General features: G+C 35.5%; 1 protein-coding gene across 4 annotated transcripts in view; it reads right to left on the bottom strand.

The window, feature by feature from the left end:
• Positions 1-21,909, bottom strand: part of ATP11B (ATPase phospholipid transporting 11B (putative)) — a 67,858-nt gene that overhangs the window by 33,435 nt on the left and 12,514 nt on the right. For all 4 annotated transcript variants that reach the window (XM_005146930.3, XM_031047146.2, XM_031047147.2 and 1 more), the window contains exons 2-20: positions 20,837-20,953; positions 19,908-19,997; positions 17,605-17,685; positions 13,516-13,623; positions 13,218-13,346; positions 12,966-13,069; positions 11,459-11,506; positions 9,455-9,519; positions 8,822-8,903; positions 7,416-7,566; positions 4,629-4,826; positions 4,191-4,349; positions 3,740-3,912; positions 3,279-3,347; positions 2,399-2,472; positions 2,209-2,312; positions 1,895-2,076; positions 1,023-1,226; positions 599-752 (exon numbers count right to left, since the gene is read on the bottom strand). In XM_005146930.3, coding sequence (XP_005146987.2) covers positions 599-752; positions 1,023-1,226; positions 1,895-2,076; positions 2,209-2,312; positions 2,399-2,472; positions 3,279-3,347; positions 3,740-3,912; positions 4,191-4,349; positions 4,629-4,826; positions 7,416-7,566; positions 8,822-8,903; positions 9,455-9,519; positions 11,459-11,506; positions 12,966-13,069; positions 13,218-13,346; positions 13,516-13,623; positions 17,605-17,685; positions 19,908-19,997; positions 20,837-20,953 — 2,292 coding nt within the window. The remainder of the gene's footprint in view (positions 1-598; positions 753-1,022; positions 1,227-1,894; positions 2,077-2,208; positions 2,313-2,398; positions 2,473-3,278; positions 3,348-3,739; positions 3,913-4,190; positions 4,350-4,628; positions 4,827-7,415; positions 7,567-8,821; positions 8,904-9,454; positions 9,520-11,458; positions 11,507-12,965; positions 13,070-13,217; positions 13,347-13,515; positions 13,624-17,604; positions 17,686-19,907; positions 19,998-20,836; positions 20,954-21,909) is intronic.

The raw sequence follows: 21,909 nt of genomic DNA, 5'->3' as shown, positions 1-21,909 counted from the left end.
TTATAATAAACAAATATTATAGCTCTTCAGAGCTTAGCTTTTTAAACAAAAATTTAAAAAAATCACAATCTAAATTTGAATTTTATCTGACCTGTATTTAAGTAAAATTAAGTACCCATGAAGAAAAAATGGCATCAGAAGACAACACTAAGGCAAACCTCCTGGAGACTAGGCCCCAGCTTCTTTTCTCTTCCCTTCTACTTCCTCCTCAAATTTGGGTATTTTTTAAAATCTTTAAAAAAGTACGCTTTTCCATATAGCTGCATGAATTTTCAGCTGTGGTTTGAAGAAGTGATGGAACAGGCAATGCCAAAGCAAGTGATCAGGATAACTACCTCATAGCAGAAGACTTAAGAGGCTGATTAAAAGATTAGCCTTTTTGTTTCAGAGTGGCAGAATTTTGACTGTCCCCTCCATTCCCCTGCGAATTTTCACAAATGCACTTAGAAACTTAGTAGCAAACTACTACAGATCAACAGAATTTAAAAGAATTTAAAAGTCACACAAAAGAGCAGAGAAACAAAGCAGTTCCTGAAGTCCTCACCTCTTTGAAAGCATGATAAAAATACAAGACAACCCTGATTATATTCTCACTTACTTTTGCTTTCTGAAGGGGTGCCATGCGACAGCACAACACTGCAGAACAGTTTTTGCAAACTTCCATGAACAGTTTTTCATGTTCCCTGAGTGCAAGAGAGAGGCTGGTCCCATCCACAACAAGTCCATGCTGGATAACATGGTCTTCCTTTATTCTATTAGGAACAAAAATGTTGGCTTTGTATCACTGTGATGGAAAAATTTAAATTTTGTTATGAACTATGCAGTTGCCCATTCAACAGTTAAAGAAGTTAGCCTGTCAGAAAGATTTTCTTCAAATCTGGTATTATAATACTAAATAAATTTCTTAAAAAGGTAACTTCATGTGTTTGGCACACACATCAAAGAGATTGTCATAAAATCTGAGCATAAAAGAAAATAAAGCTAAGATCATCACTGAGATAACGACATCTCAGGTATTTTACCTCTTGGCTAGCTGCCTCAGTTGTTCTGCGCATGTACTGTCTGACTTGTGTTGCACAAGCTCAAGGATGTTCATGGTTCTATGAAAGTGTCCACATGATAAGCTGACACTAACAGCTGTTTCATGCTTATCTCCAGTGAGTACCCAAACTTTGATACCAGCCAATCTGAGTGCTTCTATAGTTTCTTGGACTTTATCTTGCAGTCTAGAAAGAAGAAAATCTTAATCAAAGACTTTACAAAAAAATGAGCTCGTGTTATAACTCCATGTTACTCCTGTGCATTTTCAGTGTTACATTTCTTTTCAGAGAATCAGTTTGGCAGATGACATTCTGTTACCAGCAACAAAATGAAGGCTTTGATGAAATAAAACTGAACTTCAATCCTGCTAAGTGATCAAAAATTTGTATCTTAACTTAAATCAGGCACTATTGCTGCATTTGAGAAGTTTTTAAACAGTCCACAATAATTACTATCTTCTGTAGAACATGAAAAGCTTTTAAGCGTTTCATCTGTACGCTCCAGTGTACAATACACCCTCTGACTCCCAGAATACATATTATGCAAGCAGAATGCTTTGTAAAGTAGCTATGTATATATATTTTCCCAATAAGTTAGCAATTACTCTAAATATTTACTGCAATTATTCTGTTTCACATACATTAAAACTTTCCTGATGAATACTACTGTATGACATCATTATTAAGCCAATAAACAGGTAGTACGACATGTGTTTTGAATGATCCTCAGTCCAAAGAGTGGTAAACATACTAAACAACAACAGCACAGAACTTTCAGTTCACAGAACTTTTCAGTTATAAAACCTAAATTCATTATGGCTTTGAGTGTAATTAGCAGAAACTCCATTGCATACTTGTCTTCTACTCCTGTAGCCCCAAGTAATTCCAGATCCCTTTCTATGAAGTTGAATACATCTGCTAATCTTTCTTCCCGCTGTTGTAAGGCAGTCCTAGCCTCATGAAGCCGTTTGCCAATTTCTTGATACTCTTCAGGTGTGAATCTTCTGTAGGCTATGCACAGAGTTCTTAGTCCTTTCTGTGTGAAAATAAAAGAATACATTCAGAGTAGATAAGATTCTGATTTAACAAAAAGCAACCTGCAATGTGTTCACTTCAATTCTTGCACCAGAATTTTCTTCTGATCAGCTGGGCAAGTATTTACACTTACCAAAGCAAATTCATCCACATGTATCCTTGTTTTGTCTATTTCTCCACTCTTACTACGAGGAAGAATGGAAGATTCTGCTCCTTTTGTGAATAAAAGCTTTTCCCCTAAAAAGTAAAATGGAACAGAAGTTGAGAATACATACTATTTAAGAAGTTCTCCACTGCAGCTTGTGCAACTTCTGATCACTTACCTGAGGGGCTCTCTACAATGACACTCATTCGTCTGCGATTTGGATCGAACTCCAAAACATGAAGTAATTTATACCTGCAATTTGTATTTCAACAGAAGGGGGAAAAGGAATAAAATGTTTTTAGAAAGAAACTTCCAGAGTCAGTTACTCATAAATATACCTTATACTGCAAGGTTGTTCCACCAACAGGAATAGTTTTCTGAACATGAGCTTTGCATCTGCGGATTACAATCACCTCCCATCTATTCCTTTGTCCTTCTATCATTCCTTCAGCTGCAACTTTGTAAACTACACTTTGTTTCTAACACTTGTTAACAACCTACACAGCCAAAGGAGAGTGTATGTTCCCTTACAACTAGACTATTTTTTCTTGTTACCACTAATTTAGAAAATTAACTTCAGACATTTAAGTTTAAAGTACTGCGAACTGAAACAGATCCAACAGATATAAGGTATTATGATATACTGCAGCTGTAGAGTTATCAATAATATTTTTACTCATTTGGGGAAATTTTAGAATATGTAAGTAGCTTATGCATGTATGAGACTGATTCTGAAAACTTGTGGAGCTGAAAGCACAAAGAGTAAGACTTGAATACACAATCCAGTTTTCCAGTTCTACTACGGTCTCAACCTTTGAGGAATGGGCAAAGGTAAACTGTTAAATACACATCTACACAGAACAACTGATGCATACAAAATTCTTGCATCTCAGTATCAATTGGTAAGAAATAAGATGTGAGCTGGCTTGAAGATATTAAGGGAAAAGCATTAAAAACAGCAAGCTGTGCATAAGCAAAGTTTTCTTAGAAACAGGATTAAGAGAACATTAATTTTCACTACTGTTCTGTCCTTTAAAAGAAACAATAAAAATTACTACCTTTCTGGTTTTCCAAGACTTTTTACTTCCATACTGTCCCCAGTAGTTCCAGTAAATACTACTCCAACCCTAAAATTAAAAGAAAATATACATTTAATCATCAAACATAATGTCTATTGATGAGGAGGGGAAAAAAGGAGAGAACCCATTACTGCTCTTTATTTTGAGACAATGAAAAATGCACACTTTCTGCACTATCTAAACAGAAATTATAATTTCTCCATTACTGGGACTGTAATTCACTATAGTAGTCAAGAATTTCTAAAAATATTTTAAATAGTCACTTTTTAATATGCTCAGGGTTTTGTGTATTTCATTTTTCTAAGATTTCATAGTGAACTGACATTGCCAGGTCCTGGGCTTTACAATCTTTCTGAGGAATTCTTAAGGTTGCTTTTACCATTAATTGCCTGCCCTAGTAGGCATTTTCTACATTAGATAGCTTTGTCACTACAACTCACCGGCTTGCAGCTTCAACTAAAGCTTTCTCATCTGGTGAAGAAGCATAATACTCCAACGGAGATGCTATTCCATTGGCATGCCAGGGGCCATCAGCACCATCTGTCTGATCTGCATTGATCTGAACTGTATGACAAAGACAAACCGCTTTCAAGAAGAGCTCCTCCTCTTTCATCTATAAGAAAGACGAAACTTAATTTGTAACACATATCAACCCAGTTTTCAATATACTTTAAACAAATGTTTTTACTTTAAAATCGGCCAAGTATTCCATGTTTAATAATCACATCTCAATATGTCTAATAGATATTTTTTTGGTAATACTCAAGCTCTTGAAACCGTTGGTAAGTTCTATTTTTTTTTTTCCTTAGAATGCTGACACTAGAAGAGTATTTCTCTGAAATAAACCACTTTCTGTCTGGGATGTCTAATGGGGAAAAAAAAATGTCTTACCAAACTATGTATATTTCCATCTGGTGAATCTTCAGAAAACCCCTCTGGAGTTAGTTTACCATTGACCTCTTGGTACTTTATGCCATTAATGGAGCACTCCCGAAATTGCATCTCATTTTCAGTTAATGTACCAGTTTTGTCTGTAAACACATACTCTACCTTTTGTAAAATAAAACAAAATACAGACTTTGAGTTGCATGTATGTATTAGAAGGAAAGAGTAAATATCTCAACTCACACTCTCCTCCTCTCTCCACAAGACACCTTTTTTTGACCATGTACAATTTTTTATTTCTGCCATCAGATGTTTATCCCTTATTTTAAAATTAATCTGAAATCAAAGTGCAACCAAGAAAAGGTTTTCAGTAATGAATTTTAATATTAAGAAAGAAGTAGAAAATAGAAGGTAAAAAAAAAAAAGAAACAGTTTTTACTCTACCTGTCCCAATTCCTCATTGAGGTCTGAAGTATTTACTTGTGCTCTCTGGTTTGTTTCTTCATGATAGAGGTCAAGATCCCATCCAATAAAAAAAGATCCAAGAAATTTCTGCATCTCAACAGTCACATAAAGTGAAATAGGTATGATAAAATTGTAAAGTACCAGAAAAGCAAGAAAATCTGAAATAAACCTAAGAATCTAGAAGACAAAAAAAAAGAGAAAATGTAAAGACTGCATCACTAAAGTGATGTGGTACAACATGGTTATTTAGTTATGTTTCAATATGCATGAAAAATGACAAATTGACAGAGCTGGAGGAGACCAACTGCCATGTATACATGAGAAAGACAGCAAACACTGACAATGCAGACATTTCCAGGTTGCCCCAGTAATGTGCCTCCAGATCGATGCAGGAAGACTGCCTTAAGCTATGACTGGATGTTTCAGATCTCAAGTTCATTAATTTTTGTTCTTCCTACCCAATCTGTCAGGAAGGCTGCTGATTAATATTACCTGTCATATTGATTCTGTTTTGGAACAGGTATCTAGAAAGAGTTCAGTCTGAAAAAACTCGTGTGTTCCTCATTCCATCAAACAGCACCATTCACAGGCTTTTCTAAGTAACCATAACTAGTGAAGGCAAACAACTATCATTTCATGTTGTCAGAGGAACCTGCAAGTATTCTGTACTGGTTTGAGACAGCAGAGACAAAAAGGTTCCTGTCTACTAGCATTTCCCAGTGACGTGAGTGATCCAGACTACATCACAAGAAAAAGACTGTGGATTTCAATGGCACGGGCTTCTTCTATGCCTCTTCAAATCACTGTGTACAACATAGATGTTTCAAGTAAAAGGCTCCATAATAGGATAAAAATTTCTATTTATTAGGTACGATAATTTTTAAAAAAATCTGAAATGCAATATTAGTCTATTTGAAGTCTCTCATTTGCAAAGCAAACTGTATCTAAATTGTATTTTGGGAAGAGTCTTATACTAGTGTAGGAGAACATTTTGCAGAAAGGGAGCATAAAGGTAGTCAGCAGTCTGCAAAGCTAAATGAAACAGAACACTGCTATAATTACTTAGTAAAAGTCAGTACCAATAATTAAAGTGTCTGACAAAAACTAAGGAAATTCTGTGTCTTAAGAGATCTTTGAAACTAAATAAAAAAGGCAAAGAGTAGTAATTCATTTAAGAGAAGATAAACTGCAAAGAAAGGACAATTACTAAGGTTAGCAAGTTTCTTCAAGCACTGTCTTTTAAATAGCAATCTGCATGATACAGGAGAGATGAACAGAGAAAGCACTCCAAGTGAGGATGTCAGCATACTGAGAAATGCAAAGCAGACTGTGGAAGCAAACAAGGGAGAGAGAAAAACGAAGACATGATAGAAGGAGAATGACACTGCAGAAATAGAGATGGCTCTGCATGCTCCTAAAGGTAAGGGTAAAGGAATGGAAAGATTTAGTATATCCCATTCTATTCAGAACTGAAAAAGCTCTGCAGGCTAGTCTAACTTACAAAGCAACTACTTCAAATTAAGGGAAACCAAGAATTTACTTTACTGACCACTTCAGTAGTTGAAAGTGTGTTAGGTGGGAGTACTAAAAATAAAGCCACTAAACAATTTGAAAACTATTAAATTAATTTAGTACTAGTACTTTTCAACAGTGACACTTTCAGACAAGATGATTTTAGAATATATTAAAAAGTATTTGGCAACTGTAGTGATGACCTGAATTAGTAATTCTAAATTAACCAGAAAAATATCTCAATACTGTGGTTTAACCACAAAAACACTCTGCATGACAAAGCTTCTGAGAAAGTTGCATGTTTTACAAAAAATGCCAGTAAACTTGTAACTAGCCTTGAATCAAAGACATTCTCAAAATACTTTTTTCCTTCCTGAACCATTATGTACTAACTGTAAATTGCACTCTACTTGGGAAGCAGAACAGAACTCTCCTGACTTGGGATTTGGACCTATCTGCACATATGGCATCTAGTGAGTACATTCAATTCTCCACTCTCTTGGAGAACAAGAGGGTGTGGGTATTAAAATATTTGACACTACATCACATGTTGAAACTGGATTTCCCATTATTCTGTGCTTTGAAAATCCTCTCTGCTTCCTAGAATTTGCTCCAGCCAGCTCAAGAACTGCTTTGGAAGAAGGTAGACTTGTAGAGAAATCAAAAATAAAGCAGAATATAGGAAAATACAAAAGGATTTAACAAAAATAAAAAAGATAATTAAAAAAAAAGATACTTCTCAGAACTGCAGACTTATGCAGCTCTTCAAAGTGTCCCTCCAGTCTTTACAGAAAAGTGAGAAGGCAAGCAAAGGCTTGAATAAAATTGCCTTACAGAATTGTCTGAACAATCTCAACATCACATAAAGTCTGGACTGTGAAATCACTGCAATGGAATGTGCACAAAAACAATCATCTTTTTTATTTAAGGAATGACAGGAGATACCCAGAAGAACATATCTATAATAAGAACACAGAACATTAGAAATATATCCTAGTAAGACCCAAAATTTTCAAAAAACTTGTTTTTTTCATAAAGAAAGAAAATGTCCAACCATTAACAGAGGCAAGATATTTCTACACAACAGTGAGGCTACATGAGATTAACTCTCTCAAAAACACTGAGACAACAGGACACAAATTTGCAAGCAGATTATGTGGCAGTTACGCCTAAATCCAAGAACAGAGATATAATATCACATTGAGTATATAGTGGTTGATTCCTCAGATATGCAACTGGTTAGAACTACATTACCTTACTGCTGTTTCTTTCATGCTCCGTTTTTCCATTATACCAAGGCTCATCCCATTTTTCTTCAGCTTGCCATGCATACTTTAAAATAGTGCTCAGAATGGCTTCAAAGAGGAGGATTATTAGATAAATAATCAAAAAGGAATTCATGGACCTACGAAGAAGAAAAAAAAAACCAAACAAACCCAAAACCAAACAATTTCAGTTTATTTTATTCAATCTGTTGACACACTGTGGTTAACTGGACAATTAAAAAAAAATTAATAAGTACCCTGTGTTCAATATGAATAGTTTCTACATCATAAGCAAGAAACAGAAGTGAAAAGGAAATCCTACATTTGACTAAGGTATAGTCTACACACAGTAATATGTAGACTAGATTAAGGTGTAAGAATACCCCAACAGCTGACTTGTGTCACACTTTTCCAAGAGTTTTGTGAGTGACCTATCCTTCTCTTCTTCCATAAGGTATCTAGCAGAGCTGTGAAGGCAGGTCAAATAACATACTGGAAGTCCAAGGCTGCACCTTTTTCTTCAGTTAGAAGAGTACTCCCATGTGCATCTGGCTATTTAACCCAGGCACTGCTATACCAGGATATAGTCAAACTTGCCTCTATATTCTGTAATGCTAGCCAAACCACCTTTCCACTCCTTGCTTTGATGACTGAACTTTTCCTGTGCATTCTATAGTTCAATACTGTGTTTGCAAAAGAATGCCAGAGGGCTATCTCAGTTTTTCAGTAACTGGAATAGAGGCAACATACCAGAATTCCATTTTCCTCTTAACATATTTCATGAGGTTCAACATATAGAACTCTATTATAATAACACCTATCCCATAACAACACACAAAGATATTTTAAACTGAACCCTCAACTTGTGCTAGAAGCAAGATTCATTGCAAAACGTATCTGACTAGGCTATATATCCTTTGGACTATGTGAAACAAAGCTATTTTCCATTGTATCAAATACTACAATTCAGAACAAAGATTTTTATGTAATTAAGACTTCATTTCAATTCATCCTCTTTAAAGACATGAGGCAGTTTTACAGTAAAGGATGCAGAGAAGAGCAGAGGCTGGGACCTGTTGTGAAAACTATCTCTAAGCATCTAGTTCAGAAAGCATTTCATCTATCATTAAATAATCTCCACGTCTAAACAATAATCCTTAACTTTTCCCACTCTAGTCCTCTTTTAAGCATGGATACTTCAGCTTCGTATGCTAGTGAAAGAATCAATAAAGGATGAAAAATCAAGAAGCTCTTTAGAGCTTCCTGAAGGCAAAGCAATTAGCTTCTCTTCCCTTGCTTACAACCCAATGAAAATATCATCCCGGTTTTAAAGTTAGCAAGCAAAATCTAAGTTAAAACTCTACAAATAAGAAAAATATTAGAACATAAACATACTTTTCTACTGCTGACCGTTTCTGAGATTTACTCTTGTAATTTAATGCCATCTTTGTCTCCATACCTGTATACACTGCAACACCTGGGAAGGAATGAGAGGGGAAAGAGTTATACCTTATTTTCTGCATATATACAATTTGCTTAATTTTTTAAGAAACATAGGATAAAATCAAGAGGTGATACTACTTTTGTATTTACTTCAGTACAATAGTGAGACAGTATTATTTGCAATACTCTATTATAGTAAACCAGTACTACTGAACTGATTTTAACACCTACAAAAATGCTGTTCATTATTATGACTGTACTGCTCTTCAAAATGTGTTTTATGGAAATCAGAATGGTAAGTCTCAGGAGAACGTGTTGAAAAATGGGTAATAGTAAAAACAGTCATTTACACATTGTAGTTAAGTTATTCCTTTATCAAACCACATCAAGTATTTTCACAGAGCAAAGCCGGAACTTTATATCCTTAGAGATTCTTCAGCATAATATCATTACTTTCATCTATAATCATATCCCTTCAGGTAACAGCAAGATTATGACAATTTTTTCAGTGCAAGTAGAATTAAATCACAGTTCATCATTATGTTTTAAGAAGGGAATTCTCTAAATATTTAGATGTTTACAAACCAAATATTTCTTTAGTGTTTTTTAATCTTGCTCCACGAAGTAAGAGGCTTTCAGGCCCAAGAGGTCTAAAAAGAAATAGAAATATCAGCACTTAAAAATTAGTTGTTCTATATTATGTGAAATGCAGTTTCCTATGCAAATTTGTCCTATATCCTCTATGAATTTCCACTGCAACAACTATAATCTCACACTCATTTAGGTCCATCTCCAATGTTCTTTCTTACCCCTTTTACCATATCTCACCCACATATCTCCACAGTGCTCTTGGTTTCCTTTCATGCCTCCTTTGGTCAGTGCCATCCTCTCCCACCACTGTTTAGTATCCCATAATTGGTGATTGAGCTAAATATAACATGGCTGGGTTAGAAAGACCCACAAGTTACTTGAGAATCCAGCAGAATAATAAAAAAAAATATCAAGCTCACAGTGCAGGAGTGCACCTAAAGGTTTGGTTAATTTACCTATCTTACTTCTATCCCTCTGTCAAACTGAAATGATCTAACAGGTTAACACTAGATGCACACTAAACCACCACAACAGTGCTGCTTTCAAATACAAGAGTAAAATTTCTTAAACATGGCGGGGGGGAGAGGATGACGGAAATCTGTCACAACACAATTTTATCATAATTTACACTCATTCCATTTGCTAAATTAGCTGTAAACAATACTGTGAAAATAAAGGTCCAGGTAGAATCAAGGCCCATATTAGGTTAGACTGATTTGTTCTACTCCAGTGGCTGTATCATCTTTAGAAACTGACAGTTTGAAATAATAATAATAAAAAATAATAAAAAATTCACTATTTTTGCCAGCGTTTCAAATGAAAACAGAAATTGAACTGTGGTGGCCAGGGTGACATACTGGGTATAAGCAAAAGAATTAAGATCATATACCAACTGCTACAGCATACAAGTCCTTGGGTTTGCCTTACTTTTCCATTAGCTGTACCACAAGCAGTCCATGATTATCTTAACAAAGCACTTTTATTTGAATTATCTTTGAAAGCATAACCCAGAGTTACTAAAAATAACCCAAACCCACACCTCACCTCCCACAGTTAAATATTTAACTTAACCATTACCACAAATGTGACAGTTACCACTACAAATACTGTGTGCATCAATTCTGCTCACAGATTATGATAGGCTATTTAAATTACACATATATATGTGAATATTTTAGGCAAGACTTTAACCGAAAATTTGAACTAAAAGGGACTAAATGTGTACTTCTGGATTTAAGTATTTTTGGGGTTTGTAAAAACGGTTTGAAAAACCCAAAATACAGAACAACTAATTAACTTGAATGCTAAATACACCTGAAAGTCTGATCATTTCTTCCAAGTGATTTCTCTGTCTTTATTTTAAACCATGACCTTCCTTACTCCTGTTCTTCCTGTTTTCTCTCCTGTCCTATTGTGATGGTGTGAAGTAAATGAACAGCTGTGTGGATACTTGGCTGTTAGCTGGAGCCAACCCACCACAGTTGGCAAAGTTTGAGGAAGTCCATAAATGGATCTGCAAGTTGCTTCACGTCTTTTTTTGTATTTTATATTTTCACATGTGTTTAGGTGTATGCTACTTGCTATGACTGACAGGGAAAGGCTGTGAGCGTATGATTAAATCCACACAGTTACGTGTTGACTATGACAGCTGTAAGGACTCAACTGTGCAGTCCATGAAATATATACTAAAAGCTACACATTTGTAGTAGAGGCTTTCTTAAAACAAATTTCAGGAATATAGTTAAAATAAATTTTTAGGAATTTCAACTGCAAAAACATCTGCTCAATGATTCTGATGAACAACAGTTTTGCACAAAATGTAGTAATGAACTTTCCTTAACTAATTTTTTTTCATCTCCATTTAAGTATGCAGCTTCAGTTGATACTTACAGTAAAAATACTCCTCCTTTCATATATTCAACAGTCACTCTTTCTTATGATGGCCATTTTAATCAACTCCATCAGTTCTAAACATTAATCTCACAAAATATTAATTACCTTACAATTTCTTCAGTTTGTTGACTTATCGTTATTCTTCCAACAAACCTATGAAAGATATTAATGTGTTAGAAATCCCTACACAAAGACTCAAAAATATAAAAACCTCCTCCATTACAAAAAAGTCATTAGTGGTTCACAAATACAAACCAATCAACTTTTATTAACAATCAAATTAAACCAATATGGCAACACTGGCAGTAATTTTACAAAAGATATTTAACAACAGATACATTTATCCTTCAAAAGAACAGTCATTTGAGAAGTCTATTAGGTTTCATTAATAAAGCCACAAAAGATTATATTTCTTTGCTAAAACAGATTGTGACTTCTTCATCTTTCAATAACAAATAATCATAGAATAGTTAGGGTTGGAAAGTACCTTAAGATCATATAGTTCCAACCCCTGTGCTATGGGCAAGAACACCTTACACTAGACCATGTCACCCAAGCTCTGTCCAGCCTGGCCTTGAATACTGCCAGGGATGGAGCATTCACAACATCCTTGGGCAACCCATTCTAGCGCCTCTCCACCCTCACAGGTAAGAGCCTTCTCCTTATATCTAACCTGAACTTCCTCAACAAATACAAGGCAGCATATTAGCCATCAAAAATAGTATTTTTTTCATTTAACAAAGTTAACCTACTTGCTTTTAAAATCTGACACTTGCACATTTAGCATGACCCCAGCTTCTATAGTAACTGTACCTTAACTTAATATTCTTACAACTTGAACCCAGATAATATTTGAACAGCTGTTCAAATTAAGTATCGTGGCTTTTAAGCATTTAATACTTCTCAAAGCTTAGTTAAAACTGCTGGTGTGGTATACTTGGATCTTGAAAACTGCTACTTTACTGTTAGTGTTCTCCATTATACAATTTAGGAGAAATTTCGATGGGAATGTAACTTCTTTACCTAAAAGGCTCTTTTATTGAGTCTAGGTCATTGCTTGCTGATGTTAAAAGCCAAAATGTAGCACAGTCAGATACCACTGTTTTCAATCTAAAGTTCTGCTGAAGAAAAATGGAGTTAAAATCTGCTCTTAACCATAAGCAAAATAAATGTGACAAACACATATCCTTAGAATTAACATAAGCTTACAAGAATTTGCTACAGTTTGGCTGAGTTCTATTAAGAAAAATATAGTGCTTAGGCAGAACCTTATACAACCCTTTCTCTAACCTGCTCAGTTTCATACGCCATTTAATTTTTTAAGATCTGGAAACAAGTTTACTGGTTAAAACAGAAATGTACGTAAGTGCTATGATTAAAACAGAAAAGGTAAATATTATCCCACGATTTTTATTTACTACTGAAATCCTTAAATTTAACTTCTCAGTTGCAATGTTCACTAAGTACATATGTATAAACATGCTATTTATTAAAATCTAAAATTTAAGCAGATATATGAAGCTGTTTTAATCCCAGCAAGACACATAACATTCTTACTGTTAAAACACCTCATTTTAATTTAATTTCAAAATATTTACTAATAAGGTGATACCTGTATAGATCCGCTTCTGGTTGCTGACATTCTATAACAGCTACAAGTTTGTCCAGGTTGGCAACAGACTGTAACACTGCTGTTTCTGGGACTGCAACATGTGTCTGTAAAACAGTGTCCATTAAATTAAATATAAGGGACTATGGGGCTGGAGGGGGTGGTGTGTGTGTGAGGGGGCAGTTATTTCAACAGTCTGAAATAAAAATGGCATAGCAAATTAACTACATTCTATTTCATAATGGTAACCCAGACCTTAAGATTGGTCTCTCCATCCAAACTTGCAGTAGTAACATGGCATGAACCGTCCACTCGATCAGATGACAGAAGCACCAGATCAACAGGAAAAGTCTCATCTTTGGCTACTCTGACAATGTCCCCCACCTAACAAAGTGAACACAAAAGAGAAGTGTTTTAATACAAATAGAGTTTTAAAAGTCATTTCAGCATTGTTACTGAATCATGACGAAACAGGCCACAATGACTAGTAATGGAAGAAGAACATTAGCTATGCAACAGAAACACAATTTTCAATTTGTCCTTAGGCACATACCCGAATATTTTTAGATCTAGTTTTCACAAGGCCACCACTTCGAACAACATAAACTGGAGCACCGTTCACTTCATTGTCTGCTTTGTGTCGTAGCCAGTCTTCATAACCCTGTGGAAAACACACACAAATTTACTTTTTAAACAAGAAACCTATAAAGAATAACAAGTATCTTCTAAGCAAATGTTCTTCACAGTATTTTCTGTACAGCCTGAATACAGTTACTCATTTCTGTTGAGCTTCTACTACAGCAGTTACTCAAGAATATGGGAAACCTCTTAATTTTCGCTCACTTTACACAAGTAAAGGCAAATAAAGTAGCAAAAGTAGTGAAAAAAACTTAATAGTCCCATGTTCTGTCAAAACAAACAGGCAGTAACATTTTCTGTAGATGAGATGAACAGGCATTAATTCAATCTTTTATCTGTATGGATTAATATAATACAAAACTGGCAACAGTGACTTTTAAGGGTTTTTTTTTTAAGAGAAATAGCAGACTGAAATAATATCCTCACATCATACCATATTGCACTATAGTTACTGTCACAGCCTATGCATGAAATCTTAAGATTTCTTAATTTTGTACATGATGTACAGGAAGAGAAGATGACTGAAAAGGTTTTAGTTCTTTTTGAGTCCTAATGCAACAGTTCTCAGCAAATGTGGTTTTTAATGGATAAGTTAAGCAGTTTTCCTTTACCCAATAACCGGCATGTCTTTAAACACCCTTTTCTCCACTCACACACATGCAAACATTTATGAGTGAATCCAGGAATATACACTGAGTGGATCCAGGAATAAACAATACATTGCTTATTTAATCTAGTAGCCTGATCGTCAGGAACAATCTCAGTACTGTTTAGAAAGCCCCATGAGGAAGAACAAGAAGTGGATGAGCCTATGCAGGAAGTTCAGCTGCTTTTACATCTTGTCAAGACTCCTGCAACACGTTTGCAGTTATAAAGACATTATCCAAAATGTTTTTCTGCAGGTATAAAAACACGTGAAAGAGTTAAAACCACTTTCTTGGAAGTGTGCATAATCCAAATTCATCCTAGAATATTACAAACATTATGTGAATGTTGTAATACATAGAGTACTAATGCAGATGAAGTTTATAGAATTGTGCAGTTGACGGGAATTCATAGGAAAGTTATATGATGAATTTAGCATGTTAAAAGCATAGTTTTGCAATTCTGGCTTTGTAAGTTCTTAAGCTTTATAAGCCAACTGCTTAAAAATAAAAAATTAAGTGTGTAGGAATAGCAGCCACACAGAGATACTGGGAAGTCAGAATCCTCAAACCCCTAACACTCTTTCAAGAATCTTTCCTGATCAATATGAAAAAGCAAGAGTCATCACCTAGAGCTCCTTGTTAAAGGTGACTGACAGAACAAAATAAGGATTTAACTAACATCCAGTAACCTTGGGGCATTTGTCTCATAAACCTGAACAGCTGCACAATATGGGCATTTGGCAAAGAACTGAAATTAATCTTCTTTAGAAAGTACAGATTCCAGCAATTTCTCCGCATGACACCTATTGTCTAAAACACAAGTGTGACACCTCACACCAGGGAATTCTTAACTTACTGCGGTCAGTTTCAATCTCCCCCAAATTTACCTACTGCAGTATTTTTGAGAGTTTTATCCTCACTTGCGAATACTGCAAAAACACTGTGAAAAAGAAATATTCAATAGGAGTACAGGGAATGCTGCTTAATTACATGAACAGAAACAAAAGATTTAAAACTCCCAATTATGTTATATTCTTAACTCCTACTTGAATAACTGCTGCAATGTACTTAGAGAAAACCAAACAAAAAAACAAACAGGCCTGCATATTATATTAGCAGGTTTTTCATTCTCAGGTCTATATTTAATCAAAACTTGAAGTTTACCTGACGTTTGTGTAAACATCTATGCCCAATGAGCTTATTTGCTAAACACCTATAAACCTATTGAAATGGACTAAGTTTTCAGAAGTTCCTTAGGAAATACCTTTATTTTGTTCAATTTTGTTTTGTGGTTTTATTTTCAACTTTCATTTTTATTTATTTTCTAATCTTGGACTCCTCTGAGGACTGCACAGGCATCTTCACAAGGGTAAGGAGAAAAGTGCTCTGGCTAACAAGATCGAAAAAATGACACAGCATGAATTGCATCACTTTGCAGTCTTGTATGTCCTTCTGACCAAGGTGCAATTACACTGCTAAGAAGAGAAAGTTCAATCACCTTGGCTGAGATTAAAGTAAAGCTGAGCTTTGCTAGAGGTGCCACATTAACTGGCTTTCTGGAAACAGGAGAGTTTTTATACTCACTACTAAACTTCTCAAACCTGCATACAGCTAACACTTCTATTTTTCTCCATCTTTTAAGATACTAAAAGGTTATAGTTTAACATTTATCTTGCTGAAACTTTGTACAGAACCAGTGCATCGCAGCTTTCAGTTCTTCCCCTAAAATCTGCTTCCTATTCCACTTCTGGTTTGAGGAATTGGGAGCTGGTTTTGAGACCATACTGCATTCCAAAAGCAGATTTATCTTCATTTTCTCAGGACAGCCTGTTGGAAATAGCACAGTGAATTGTCTTTCCAAGATAATAGCTTGTGAATACTGTTTGCCTACTTTGTAGCAGGTAGGATAAAGATTAGAGTCCATTACACCAGTTTAGGTGGTTCCAATAATCCTTGCAGACATATTAAGATAGTCAGAAAAGACATGAATGATTTGAAACTTCTAGAAGAAATGTCAGAATCTGCTCTTTACAATTGACAGTAAGATAGTTAAACTTCCCAACACAAGATTGCACATCTGGAAACAAGGTGGTGACAAGTTTGTTTTGGACTATTTTAGACTTACACAAGTCCAACTTCTTTCTGGGAAAAAAAAAACCCAAACCCTTGTAACTAAGTTGCACCATCTTTCAGTTCACACAGCTTTAACAGATATTTTCTACTGCCTACTTATTGCCACAGCTCTTGACCATGCGATTTTTGGGGGTGATGATGCAACTGAATAGGATTAGGACACTCTATACATACAAACTGCACAGAAACAAGAGGAAATGTTAATTCAAGTATTACTCCATCAGTAAGATTCCCTCTGCCCCAAACATCATTCTATCCACTTGAAAGCTAGAGTTATTTTTACCTTGCCCTATTTCAGGTTGGCTTTAGGTCTTACTGGCAGAAAACAAATTGAAATTCCAGCTGTAGGTCTGTAACAGTCTCCTGCTTACTTTTCAGTTGCTATGACTGCATCTTTTCCCCAGACAGCATTGTCAAACCCTTGGAAAGGGATAATTCCTGAAAACTACCTCCCTGCAGAAGAAGTTATAGTTTTATACACATCACCTCTTTATTTATGTGCTTGTTTCTTTCTCTTCTAGCTCTAAGGGTTTAAAGAAAACAGAAGACTTTTCTTTTTCTGTTTTTTTTTCTTCCTTTTTTTTTTAAACATTCTGTTTCCAGGGCATCTAGGTCTTAGTAGGATATAGTATGGTGCTTGAATAAGATTTCTATTAAACTCATACTTAGAAGATTACTGTTATTTCAAGTGCTATAAAGCACTCCAAAATGTTTTATGTAATCAAAGAAAAAGAAAACAAAAACAGAAGCTTTCTAAACTGGATCTTTACCTGGTACAGGATTACAGTTAATATACATTTGATATCATACTCCTTGGGGCAAAATTTGCCTTTTAACTACTGACAAACACGGGTTGCTTAATCTACCCAAGCTCTCAGTGTGTAAAGATTGGTTTTAATATGTAGCGAGGTGTGCCAAAAGAATAAGTGAGGAGCTTTCAGAAAAGGTCTTATAACAAGTGAAATGTAATGCTTAGACAAAAATGCTGTCTGACAGTCATTCATCATCCATTTAAGGGTACCATAGTGATTCATTGAGTGCTTGACAACTAACCAAAATGTTCAAGTTCAAGCATCTAACAAGAAACATTAAATACAAAATCCTTTGTAAAAATGACACATTTTTAAATTTCTTTTTAGTATGTAAACAATATGCTGGTCAAACTTTGTTAAGTAATTTTACCTTAGAAAGTCTTTGTGCTACAAGTTTTTTTTTCCCTTTACCTGTTTTATGGCTGTCACAGTTATGACAAAGAATAATGGCAATCCACTGGTAATAGGGCTGGTAGGGGTATCTATCATGAGCTGGAAGAGAGGAAAATATAAAAATTATACACGGTTGCATTTTTATAATTGCAATTTTTTCAAACTCCTCATTATGAGTATTTTTACTGCACTTTCTGCAGTATTTCTGGAGCAAAACTATGTTCCTGATGATGTTAATAATGATGCAAACAAAGGTCTTAAGGCAGAGAACACTCAGTCACATTTGTAGCACATGTGCCGATTTTAAGTGTCCTTAGCATGTTTTCATCCTACAAAGATGAATTCAAAAGTATATTACAAAGGAAGAAAACCTAGATTTTGTGAAGCTGTTTCAATACTCCATACAATCTACTGCTTAACGGCAATGTAGAGTATAACATCCACTTCAGAAATGAAAATAATGTTAAAAATAGTCATTTACAACAGCTTAGATATTAGAAAACACTTTCTTAGACTGCTCCTGCCTGGTTCCACCAAGTTAACATGCAGTTTTTCAATTTGTGCTATTACTGCTGGCATGCCAAAAGTGCAGTGTGTACACTAAAATTCTGTATGTGGGGAGGTATGTTAGTGGTTTGCCTCTGCTGCAGATAAAAACCAGCATGGTCAAGTGCTGTAAAGAAAATATACACAATAACAATTCAAAACCACAGACATCAATTTGATCCACTTTACCTGAAACTTGTGGCATTGCTTTGGGAACCATTAAAGAAGAAAAAAAAATAGTCATACATGAAGCTTACTCTGTTAAGAGCCAAGAACCTCAGAAAGAATACAGATTATGCCATCTTACCACACATGAATGAGCTTGCTTTTTTCTTCACGGAAACTGTTTATAGAACACAGCAAAAAAAAAAAAAAACAAAACACCAGATCTAGCCTCCAATATTGTCTGTTCTTCAACTGTAGCATTACAATTTCAGCTTGGCAGCATGTTGTCCAAGAAAATCCATGCCAACAGCATCTGATTTTTGGCTGGACAGGGTTCCCATGCCATTTTTGCCATCTACACTCTCCTCCTTTCTCAAGGGAGGCTCATATATGAAAATGGTGCAAGTTTTGTGCTAGGGGAGTTGTCATGGCAGCCTGCTCCTTTTGCCTCTCCCACGACAACACCATGGCCATTTGTCTGCTACACAGCTGGACACACATCCATCACACAGCTGGTGTGGAACCTCACAGGACCAAAATGCAGTCTGTCACCATGTTTTTGGCATGCATCAGTGTGGTAAATAAGGTGAACTGAACTGTGCTGCATGTTTAAATCATATAATGAAAACCTGCTTCAGGTCTGTCATCCACAGTGGAATATGGTGGTAATGACAAACACTGCATCCTGGTCACATGAGATTCATATGACAGAGAAGATACCATGGTGATCAACTTTTAAAGGTACGTTTCCTCATAAAAAGAGTATTAGATGCTAATGGATTTCATTAAAACCAGAATTCCACCCCAATAAATGAACAAAAATGACTGCAGCTTTTCTCCCATTTGATTTCCAAGAATACAGGCATATATGCATTTCCCACACAAATTAGGGCACTCACTTGAGTCACAAACCGCTAGAAAAGGATTACACTCCGAGTAGTTCTGCCTTTAGATCCAAATTTTTCATGGACATCATTTAGATATCACTGAAGTCTAATAGTTTGAAGAGAATATGACTCAAAAATCAACTAAAGTGGTAAATTTGCACTGAAAAGAAATAAAAGGCTTAAAAAAGCAACACCATCCATGGTTACTTTAAGTAACATTTATGTTTCATCTCCAGCATACCCCCATCTTCCTCAAGTTATAATATTAAACAGCACGAAACATCGTAACAGGAATGACGAAGTTAGTATTTTTAACTGGGAAGATGGAATGGACAACACATTCTGTTCAACTAAGTTAGAACTGTATGATTTTAGTAACTCCCAATACAGGAATTTTCAGCCTATTATAAAGTTAATTCTTTCTAAATGTGAAAGAGCAAGGGACACAGGATTAAAAACTGCAGACAGTTGAGTCCCTGTGCTGGCAGTGCAATGGACTTAGAAGCTGCACAATTAAATACATTAGTATTCATGAAGATAAAACCTAAAGAGAGTATATAAACTTGGGTGTAACTCTTTTTAAATTATGTTATTTTCCAAGGGAAACTGCAAATGTGCTGTTTTTTTTTTAGAGACAGAATACGTAAGAAGTTAAATTAACAGAACAAAAATCAATGGCAGAATTTACAACATGAATTGCAATTTCAGTATTATTTAACTTACCTGAACCAAAAATATAATCAGAAAATAAAAGTTAGCTACTCTTCTGAACTGCTCAAATAAGTTTTTTGGAACAAAATTCCACACCGTATACTGAAGAGGAAAAAGGGAGAGAGAGAAGAACAGTTATGACACACTGAACAGTTTTCCAGTGAAATTCAGCTAAATCTTTTCATTTTCCATATTCCCTCCCTCAAACCATCTGGTCTTGCTCTACTCTCACAGAAAACTACTGTACCCTTTGAGTTCTGGGTAGATTGTTTTGGTTTGGTTTGGTTGGTTGGTTGTTTTTTTGTTCTAAATACAGGTAGCAGGGAAGCATCAGTAGCAGCTGGGTTGCCTTTACAGGCAAAGTTTTAAATATTTTCCTACCAACAAGGATAGGAGCAGCTGGAGTTATTTGTCTGCTTGCATCCTGAGTAGCAGAGAACAAATTAATCCTTGTATCTGTAACTTTGTCCTACACCACAGTGACAACACACATCCCCACCATCAGTTCTATCAGATTCTATGTGAATCAAAAGCCACACTAGGAGGGAATGGACTGCAGTCCATTGCTGATTTATTTTATGCAGAGTACTAGCTTACATTTTGGCTATTCTATAAATCTTCACAACCAGCTTCAGCCTTCCTTTTAAAAGTGGTTCTGTGCATCACATCCAGACACAGGTAACAATGGTTTAAATCCTACTTTTCTTCCAAAGTTCTGACCAACATGCTTAATTGTTCTGTACTTAGTCAAAGTCTGAGGAAATAGGCATGCAAGCAGGAGAAAAACTACACAGGAAACAATCTAGCTTTTTCCTCAAAACAGGTTAGCTTCTTTCATTTTTAATATTGTCAATGCACCATGAGACATAATACACACATGCACATTCACTACACTGCTTCTTAAGTACAAGTGGCTTTCCCATGCCAAACTTATTCCTTACCTTGGATGATACAATTCTGTTGTCCACAAACTTCTGAGGAACATAATGGCCATGCTGGGGAAAACGATTAGCTATATAAATAGTTCTTGTATCGCTTTGATGCGGTGGGTCAAAACCCTAAAACACAAAATTAAAAAAAAAACAAACCAACAAAACCTGTTTTATTAATTGTAGTTTTGTAAAATTATCTTTGTCCTGAAAAATGACATTCAGATATCAAGCAGCAGCTTAGAATAGTGGCTTTTGAATAGGAAACAAAACGTGTAAATTAATGTATTCACAGCCATGCTCCTGATAACCCTAATGAAACAGATTCTGATAAAAACAAAAGATTAAGAAAAAAGTCATACTAGTATGTTGTGATAACTGGGTTTTGAAGATTCCCACCAGCTTAAAATAAAAAAGCATTTGCATGTGCCTAGACAACACTATTTTCCTAAACAAGTTCTATCTCCAAGAACTAATATTTTGTCTAATCTCAAATGTGATTTCCTAACATCACCACCAGCAGATGCATTAAAAAAAAAAACAAAAAACCCCACCAAAAAAAAAACCTAACAACAACAACAAACCCCTCAGAAATACCAGTCAATAGTTTCCTGCCAAAACAGAAGATCCCTAGAAACCAAAGCCCTGTTTCAGGTCTACTAGTTAGTATTTTCATCAGCTGTCTCTGTGGGGGAAAGGGGAATACAGGTGTTAAACCTGCAGATGACACCACCTCAGGACTGCAAGAACTCCAAATTAAAAGAAAAATTTCAAAATCACCTTGATCAACCATACACACAGAAGACTGAAAGAGGCAGCAGTTAGATACAAATGACTGCATCTACACAAAGAGAGTAGAAGCCTGTATAAACAGTTCTGAAGATGACAATCAAAAGGCTACAGCTGATCACAGGCTTAATGTGAGTCAGTAATGTCATCCCATTAAGAAAAAGGTCCTTGGTACTAAGGAGGCTGGAGGAGGAGTGGGAGCCACAACTGAAGCACTGTGAACCAACTGGACAGTATCTAGAGGAGTGGACCATGAGCCACAAGAGATCCTAAAAATATGACTTATAATGCAAGGC

This window comes from Melopsittacus undulatus, chromosome 6 (genome assembly GCF_012275295.1).
Source record: "Melopsittacus undulatus isolate bMelUnd1 chromosome 6, bMelUnd1.mat.Z, whole genome shotgun sequence".
In the NCBI taxonomy this organism is placed as follows: Eukaryota; Metazoa; Chordata; class Aves; order Psittaciformes; family Psittaculidae; genus Melopsittacus; species Melopsittacus undulatus.
The sequence above is the reverse complement of the archived record's forward strand: the minus strand, read 5'-3'. Positions and strand labels throughout refer to the sequence as shown.